A 9,597-nucleotide genomic window follows, 5' to 3' on the forward strand; every position below is an offset into this window, starting at 1 on the left:
GTTTTACAGCAAATCAATGCCTTCATGTCAGCTGCATGACTGGTACCTCCTAACTCATGTTTCCTTTTGAATTTCTCCTGATCTTTCTCTTAAAAGTAAAGTCATGCCACCACCCCTTGTTCCCATTGGTCAGGGCTTTGTAAGCCTGTCATAAGATGGTTAAGGAGGGGGGGAGCTGAACAGATGCTCAGCATTCTTTGGAAAGGCTGTTTAGATGTTTGAGGAGGGGCGACACTCACTGTTTCCAGATGCTGCAACTTCAAAACACTCCTCCGGTTTATTCAAGGTTGCATTCAGGTACAATTTCAGTGTGAAAATAACAGACTGGCTTTTTGCATCCTGGCTGTCCAGAGCTTTATTCTGATTACACGTACCACCATGTGAGGAACTGAGCAGCGTTTTATGTTGCTACTATTGCTGCCGGCTTTAAAAGTCTCAAGATGCTCCGTCTATAGATTCACGGATGTCGGCCCACTTGACCTCTCTCGACTAAATCAATGTCGTCCGCTCCCAGACTCCGGCGCGTGATGCATTTAAGATGGACTGTGTTGCCTTTGCAAACTGAATTTTCTCCAGGAAACTAAAATACATTTTCTGTCTGTAATCTCCAGGCATGGTAGGCTACGGTATGGCTAAAGCTGCCATCCACCAGCTGTGTCAGAGTCTTGCAGCAAAAAACAGCGGGATGCCGTCAGGAGCTGCTGCGGTTGCCATACTGCCGTGAGTACTGCAATAAAAATATTACAGACACACTTGGTCACAATGCACATCTAGGTCTTATAGTCCAGGACTAATTGATTTGCACTGCTCCCGTGGCACTCGCAGCCTTAAAGGGACCCAGAGTGTGTCTCTTGAGCATCAAATGACGACCCTGTGTATTCTTGCAGTGTGAATTTAGAGAGTTCATTGCTCCCTTCTTGGTGGCAGATGAGAGCATTTAAATTCACACTAGTTTCAACTGGTGAGCTAAACCTTCACATAAAACAAATTGTTAATATGCCACTTCCAGTTAGGCCTCAGAGCTGTGAGCAGGTGTTATCATGACAATGCACAGACTGTTGGAAGCTGACAAGTGAGTTATTGTAATAATGGTCAGGAGAACAAGTTAGAATTCTTTGCACAGAATAGAAAGGTTCAAGGGCTAATGCAATGATTTATTGTTGCATTTCTGGGAAGTTGACTCTGATTAAGACAGAGGGGGCATAATCGAAGCAGCAGACTCTGAGATACCCTGACGTTAATTTTCTAGTATGGATCAAGCTTATAAATATTGAATCCTCCGTCCTTGCGGGCGTCTTCAGGCTTTCTCTGCCTCCCCCTCTGAGATTTATTATTTCAGTTTGTTCTGCAGACTTGTGGCTACAATGTAAAGTCGAGACAATCCTGATGCGGGCGCCGCTATGGCTCACCTGGTTGAGCTGGCGTCCCACGTACAGGGCTGCAGTCCCCATGTGGAGGTCATGAGTTCGAATCCCGCTCATGGCCCTTTCCCCACATGTCCTCCCCCCGTTCTTCTCCACTTTCCTGTCTCTCTCTCACTGCACTGCATCGCATAAAGGCACAAAGGCCAAAAAAATAACTTAAAACAAAAGATAATCCTCCTGCCATTCACACTTCTGGGGTTTGATTCATAACAATCCAGTCCAGGTACCAGTCCTGTCAGCTGGCCGGATGGGTCTTTCCATATCAATATTCTTCTTCAGAATCAGTTTCCTACTCAGACGTGTGCCTGATGTTCTCTAATGTTTCAGCATCGATGTAGGTGAGCTGCAGTCAGCCGGGCGGGGCAGGAGCTTCACAGATACATGCATCGTAGAGGAAGCAACAGGGAGGAATTGTGTCTAAGCTGTTAAAGCAGGAAGGGATTATTTTCACAGAAACATTTTAAAAATTAAATTTTGATTGAACAGAGAGGAGTTTTTAGGGATTAGATCAATCACCAGAGAGGGAGTTTAAGAACCACAGGGAATATTAAGCAATAGTTTTCCTCCTATAGAGGACCCAGTTTGTGCAAAAAACAAACCAATGGGAGCTCAATAGCTTGATATACTGCAGCATGACTTCATTTAACTGCACACAGCATCATCCTGGATGGTCCCATCATGCTTTGTAACAAAGAGATACGAGTAATGTCTTGTTTTTTAACCCCTGGATGGAGTGGTACTAAGCTCAATGTTTGTCAGGTGATGTTGTGTGTCAATCATTATTGGTGGAAAACTGAATCCTCGTCCAGCAGAATTATTAAACATATAAAACAGCATAAATATACAGGGTCTCAGTTATCGTGGATGGGATTCAGTTTTGTACTTAAGGTTGAAAAAAAAAAAACGTGTTGTACATTTACTGTAACATAAATTTTTTGCACAGTGTTGCTGGAAAAAAAAAAACACCGACAAGAAACACAGCTGGTGGAAGAACTGAAGATAAAAGCTATTGTGCTGGAAAATTAGCTCAGTAGTCATTGTTATGTTGGATGGATAAGTGCTATGAGATGATAAGCTGCAGGAATAAAACATGGTTACCATTTCAACCAGCAGATATCTGGTCGTGCACATGATGATGATCACACGTTCGCCTTTGCGTCATTGTCCCCTCTGCTGGCTTATTGAATTTAAACGCCGTTTTTGCCGTGTCATCGTGACAAGCTCAGAATGTCTTTTCAGGGGTGTATCTTAGTCCTGCGCTCTGTTTGGCTGCATTTTCCTCCAACATGAGGCTGGGCTGAGTCTGCCTCTCCAGCTTGCTGTCACATCTGTTTAGCATTACCCCCATGACTTGCATTTCTGCTACAACCCCCAGCTTTGCTTGTGCTGCTGCACCAACATAGACAAACATTTGTTGAAATTCGCATTATACAGTGTATTCCTGCGAAAGCCAGATAGTGGTTGAACATGGGTTTGTAAAGTCTGACACTGTGGACTTCCTTCAGACGAAACTGAGGGAACTGTGCCCATTTCAAGGCTTCGCAATGCAAATTTCCTCACTCAAGCACTAAGGGTTTTATAGTAACTTAGTGTCTCCAAAGCTGCAACACAGTTTTGTTTTTATATAAAGAACATGAGTAAATGTAATTATATTGCCCTGTTATATCGCTCAAAATTGCACTTTTCCCAAAGAGTAGTGTGTTCTTGCAACTAAATGTATGTACAGAGCTTACAAACATGATGATTCCTCCCAGAAACACACGACAGCACATGGATCAGGTGAAGGTGTAGCTTGTTTGCATTTACACAGACCTTGCATACAGTCTCTCTCTCTCTCTGTGTGATTGTATGTGTGGAGATACTGCAGCCTGCCAGCGCTGCTGCCTCTCTGCTGCTCAGATGCAGCTACTCACCCTGATTGTCATCTGGCTTCATTTGGCAGCGTTACCTTGGATACGCCGATGAACAGGAAGTTCATGCCTGACGCAGACTTCAGTTCCTGGACACCGCTGGAGTACATTGCAGAGTGAGTGATGCAGCGATTTAGGATTTATATGATTTTTTTTTCCCTGATTTTAAGTCCGTAGAGAGCTCTGAACAGAAATGACTATATTTTAAAATGAGAGGGTCGTCTTTTTTTCAGGATTGCAGTATTTGAAGTAAGTATGATTCCTCCTTCCAATCTCGTCACATCGTTAAGCATCAGATTTTAGCCTCATTTAGTGTATCTGTTATAACCACTCACTCTGAACCCCACAACCCGCCTGCAGATTTGGAAGACATGCGCTGTCTTTAAAAAGTTGCCAAAATGACACGATTGATCAGAGCCAAAATCTGCAGAAAACGGTGAAAGTGACTGGATATTCAGCTTTCAGTGGCCCTCGACATGATCATGTGTGATGTGCAGTTCTGTTAGAAACATCGACCAAATGCAACCTTAATATCGTGATATTTCATCAAAATATTTTTTTTATTTCAAGGGTGTCATTTTAAAAAATGCCAGAAATAAGCCATTTACATGAAACAGATTCTGTTAAACAAAACATCCTGCGAGGTGCAGTTGGCGTGTCAGACAGTCAGATGACTAAAACTCACTGACTATTTGGCTAAACTGCCGGCAGCACAGAGCAGATAGAACACAAGTATAACTAAGAACGTAGGTAACAAGATATCGTCTTTGATTTCTCACATTTTAAATGCGTCCAATTGCTCAAGAAACATTTTTGAGTTCTTTCTACTTCCATAGTTGTTTCCATAGAGGTGCAGGACTTCAAATTGCAGTGAAAAATGAGCCCATAGTGAGCAGGAAATGTTACAGGAACAAAAACCACTGAGTGCCTGCTTAGGGTTCAGAGGGTTAACCTGCTGCATGTTGCTCTATACGTCTTGTGATCTCCTTTACTTCAAAAACAACCCTGATCTTTTGCTTTCAGTGAAAGGAAATGGACAGAAAATGGCTTGAAATTATAACAGGAAATGGGTTCTAAAGAGTTTATTAGCCTAAATCGTAATGCAAACATAAAATAACGTTACATCAAATATGTGCTTTATGTCCAAACAGTGTTCCAGGTCGTGGTACCTTGTAGTACTTTAAGGCTTGTATTCACCATACCGAATACACATTCATGTGTTCCTATAAACACTGGATTTCACTTAGATCTTGTGAATCTGAGGATGTAATAGAATGCTTTTTTTCTGATATTGTTCAGCTGCTGTACGGCTTTTCTACACGTCTCTAATCACAAATGGCTCCCCGCTGACACTCAAACATGTCTTTATGTGTGTAATTCACATTGCATCCTATTAAAACAGCTGTGGGCAGGGACGTTACATCTGTTTCTGATTGTTCAGTTTTGGTCCAAGAGGCTCTTTGATTCTGAGGGAACGGCACCGTAATCATCGCATTTACCTTTGATGCTTTAGATCACAGCAGCATCTCGGCTATCAGAGTTACTGGAAATACCTGAGACGCTATTTGCCGGTTATGCACGAGAGTGGGAATACGTGAGCACAGAATACAAAGCGTGTTACCAAAAGCTGTTCTCGTGATCTTTCAGGGGAGGTTTGTTTCCTTTAAACTCATACATCACGTACATTTACAAGTTACATTTATTGACATGAAGTATAATAGTTTTCTTGTACGAATGTCATTTAGAACAGCAAAAAGAACGGTATTTAAAATTGATATTTCACCACAGGATGGCAAAATGGATTTGGATTGTTCTTAGATTAGGTGTGTTGTTATTTGATTGTATGTAGGTCATCGATTTCTTTATCCTGTTAGGTTATGTTGCAACATAGGTGTAATCAAATATTGCGCTATTAAACACAAAACTCTAATACACAATAAATCAGCCTAATACAAAACATCCCAGCGTCGTCGTTTCGACATGCTGAAAATTTCTAGCTTCGATAAACCTACTGACGAAACCTAAAGTTTCTTAGAGTGCATTAGAAACGGTGAGTTTTCAGATGATTCGAACACATCTGAATGCATGGTGCGTGCGTTTTAAAACAGGAGTATGTGTCAGTTTCTGTAGTGTTTATCTCTCTGCAGGCCAGTGGAGATTAGATAAGATTTGATCCACTTTGATAATCCCTGAGGAAGCAGCTGAGGGTCTGCGGACAGAAATAGAAAATGCCTGGCTGACCGGAAATGAAGGGAGGCAGCGGTTAGTTTGTCACTGTCTCTTATCTTTACCTCTGCTTACCTTTCTGGCCAAAATTCATTCATAAAACCTGGATGTTGTTGGTACTTTAAAAAAAGCCTAGTCACAGTATGGGCGATTATTTGTCTGAATAAGTAACAACACAAAACAAACTGTGGCTTCCTAAAAGTCAAAATTGATTCAGAAACTCCCATTATAACCCTCATGAATTATTGCAGTATTGTTGCATTAGTTTTAACTCCGTGTGCTGGTTTTATAGACGCCTGTATAAGGCAGCAACACATTAGGGCTTAAATGAAATCCCTTAAACTGTTTCCATTTTTCTGCAGGATGTTCTACAACTGGTCCACCGGCACAAACCGGCCAGCATCGGGAAGCCTGATGCAGCTGCTGACCTCCGGAGGTGAAACCCAGGCTGTGGCCGCTCAGTAGAGGACAGAGCGGAGCTGTGGAGCCGGTGATGGGGGTTGGTTTGTTGGTTGGTAGGGAGAGATAAAGATGGATGGAAGCAGAGAGACAGGGGGGGGGAGAGGAGGAGTTGGAGAGCCACAGAGAAGGAGGCTGGTGCAGGGAGGAGGAGGAGGAGGATGTGGTGAAGAAGAGTAAGAGAGATGGGAGGAGTGATGAGGAGGGCTGGAAGGTGTAGAGGTGAAGAAGAGAGATGGTGACAGAGAGGAACTGAATAAAAGAGGGAGGTGGAGAGGAGACGCCCGATGGGTTTGCTTTGGAGGAGGAGGAGGAGGAGGAAGAGGAGGGGGAGGAGGGGTGGGGGCTTCCTTTCCGAATGCAGCCTCACTGCGCCATCTAGCTGTACATCACTGCAACCGTCCCGCTGTGACACAATCAGACCGTGTTGAATCTCCGCTAATGATAATTCACTGTTGACCAACGAACCATCAAGACTTGAGTATTTCATTCAGTTTCAGGATCAGTGATGTGAAATTGTGTTAATTGGGAAACAGAGTACATACTGCTATATTTGGGCCTCATGTGGTGTGACTGATGTGAAAGCAGGCGCTAATAGAGATGCATATTTTTGAAGCTTGGGATGCCTAACCATTGCCATTCAGTGTTATTGCAGTGTTATTACGGCAGGGAAAGTGCAGAAAATTAACGAGCAAGGCGTTTTGCCACCCATGATTTTATCCATTCCTCTTAAACAACTTCATAACCACATTACCTGTCTAGTCCAATGTGACGTGTGAGATGTTTTTTTTAGTTTCTGCTGTTCAATGTTCCCCCAGAGGTCCTCTGCCACTGAGGAAACATAAAGTCGACGTAAGCCGCTGTCTTCTCTCAAACGGACAACACGCTTTAAAGTGGAGTGGCCTTATTTTCTGTTTGTAGCTATCAAGTGTCCTTGGTGTCCGCGGTACGAAGAAGGTGCTCTGTTCCTGTTGTGAGTTTTTAAGTTGTGTATTCTGTGTCAAAATTCACAATAAAATGAGTGCAAATAAATGATTGACAGTCTCCGGTCCATTTAGTGACTACCCAGGATAGATATTGGTTAGATTAGGACTTTGTGCATTACACAGTTGGGTATGAATTAGAATGTAGCGATATATATAAGGAAAAAAAACATTCCTGGAAACTGAAAAATAGAAATTGCTCATCCTCTATACTTGTTTTCAATATTCAGACAGTTTATGGACGTCATATAGGAAGCAGCGCTGGCATATATGTAAGTGCTATGTACTTCTCCTTACACAGCTTGGGGCTTTAGCAAATGTTTCTTACATGAATAGAGGTAAATGTGATTTTTTTTTTTTTTATGGAGCTATTTTCAGCAACAGATTTGGATCACTGGTAGGTTTTTTAAATTTTTATTTTTATGTCTTCAAAGTCAAATTCTTCAAAAGTATAATTTCACCTATTTTTTAAAATGAGGATGGTGCTTAGATCTCTTTGTCCTTTTGATTTGAAAATAATTAAAGTTAATAAAATAATGAAGTTAAACTAATTAAACTCCGGACTAATTTCTTCATTTGTAGCCTCCCTGTCTTCAAATAAAAAGAAGCCTTGTAGAAATCACAGTGTCACAGAAGAAAACAAGCCTAGTTTTGATTGCCATGTGAACTCTAATCTTGCTTCCTTCGTGTCTGATCAGGCCTTTGTAGTCAGGACCCAGACAATACTTGATAATAGGCTCAATTCCCTGTGGGCTTTGGATTTGTCGTGGGATTTGTTGACGACAGAAAAAAAAAATATATATATATCACCAGAGTAGCTCAGTATAGAAGCGCCCACTAGATGGTGCTCTTTAATAAGGGTACCGCTGCTTCGCTGCCACTCAGTTTTTCAGGTGGAGTCATATTAATCAAATGGATGAGTTAACACCCAGAGCTGAATATGCACTGCTGTGCATACACTGTATAAAAATAACTTACAGAAGGGCCCTTTAGCATTCACTCTCCTGTGCAGAACTGATTGCTGAGCATCCAGGCCTTTCACCTTGGCAAATGCAAATCTCTACAGCAGTGACATCTGGGAAGACATCAATTTAAAACTTGGATTATGACGAATAGATTATTTTACAGGCCCGTTCCTCTTCCGCACAAAATATTGTTGTTGTTCAACCAGCCCATATATCCGCCCTCAGCGTGGACCAGAATGCACATAAATAGACTACGGGGCAGCTGCTGGGCCTTAGTCTTAAACTCTACTATTTCTCCCGGCTGGCCACAGTTCCAGGGGACTATATGGCTGTTGACAAGCACACTGCAATAAATCACCATGCTGAGGATTAATAGGAAAGAGCAAAGCGCCCCAGCTCACTGTAGCTGATATGTATTTATTCTAGGTGGCGTTGCAATTCATCTCACTGTGTGTACGCATGTGTGTGTGTGTGTGTGTGTGTGTGTGAGGGCCCGAGGCGAATTCAACACGTCTATGCATACATTACCTCCCATGATGCCAGCACTATAGAGTGATTGCCCATGGGGATCGAGTCAATGTTTATCACAGAAAGCGTTTCAGCTGATCAAAGATTACCGCTGAGACGGAGCATGTTGTTCCTGTTTCAGCTGGGGCAGATAAGTTGTCACCCAGCGCCACAGATGCTATTGTTTTGCGCAATGTAAACCTATGAGAGGCAAATTATTTGTGTGTCACAGGTGCAGCGGTGTGCTAAACAGAATTTATCCGGGGCACTCTTCCCTCAAGCTGCGGCAGTACGTTTTTTACATCAGATCCTTGGACTCTCGTGGATTGTTTGTAAATGCAGGACAACCGATGTAATTTGGGAACAATGGTTGCCTTGTTTGTGCACACAGCCAACAAAGTCAGATAAGGTCAAGAGGACCAGTAATGGAACAATGCAAAGTAGGAACCAGAAATGTGCATCTTCCATCCCAGCATGCCTCATTATTGGTTTATATCAATATATGCTAACTATTCTGGATACTTACAGAAGCCCTCCGGTGAAAATCTTTCACCTTGTTAACATGTGCTGGATGGCTTATCATGAGCCAAATAAGTAGTCGACATCATGGCTCAGCATGTCTACCTGGAAACTGCCCCGCACCAGTTTCCGGTTCCGACATGTACAGTGTGGCTAAATTACACCAATATTACAACTTGACATTGTGTAGCGTAGGGTAGCTTTAAAGCAGAGTCATAGGTGAGCTGGTGTGCTCGAGCTGAAGCAAGTGGGGTGAGTGAAGAGAGAGAGAGAGGTGGGGACTTTATAGATCTGCAGATTCTAAAGGAAGCAGTCACCTATATCGATCTGTTTTACTGTTTATTATTCATCTGTGTATCATGTGTCTGTTTTATAGTAGTTTTGTTGACTTTGTATGGCTGCTGCCTTGGCCAGGTCTGCCTTGTAAAAGAGATATCTAATCTCAGTGGGACTTCCTGGTTAAATAAAGGTAAATAAAATATCTGAAGCTATTTAAAGCAATAGGAAAACATTTTTTAAATATGTAACTTTGGTGCAAAGAGATGTTTTTTTTCTGACTTTCATTGTTAGAACAACCAGATGACCAAGTGTACATACCCTTCCT

General features: G+C 42.3%; 1 protein-coding gene across 1 annotated transcript in view; it reads left to right on the plus strand.

The window, feature by feature from the left end:
• The window catches only part of qdpra (quinoid dihydropteridine reductase a), a 14,426-nt gene extending 7,371 nt beyond the window's left edge, over window positions 1-7,055 (plus strand). The window contains exons 5-7 of the mRNA XM_008295452.1: window positions 612-720; window positions 3,367-3,450; window positions 5,923-7,055. Of these exons, the coding sequence (XP_008293674.1) occupies window positions 612-720; window positions 3,367-3,450; window positions 5,923-6,025 (296 nt within the window). The 3' untranslated portion in view covers window positions 6,026-7,055. The remainder of the gene's footprint in view (window positions 1-611; window positions 721-3,366; window positions 3,451-5,922) is intronic.
• The last annotated feature ends 2,542 nt before the right edge of the window (window positions 7,056-9,597 follow it).

Source organism: Stegastes partitus, unplaced genomic scaffold (genome assembly GCF_000690725.1).
Source record: "Stegastes partitus isolate 25-593 unplaced genomic scaffold, Stegastes_partitus-1.0.2 Scaffold1048, whole genome shotgun sequence".
NCBI classification, from domain to species: domain Eukaryota; kingdom Metazoa; phylum Chordata; class Actinopteri; family Pomacentridae; genus Stegastes; species Stegastes partitus.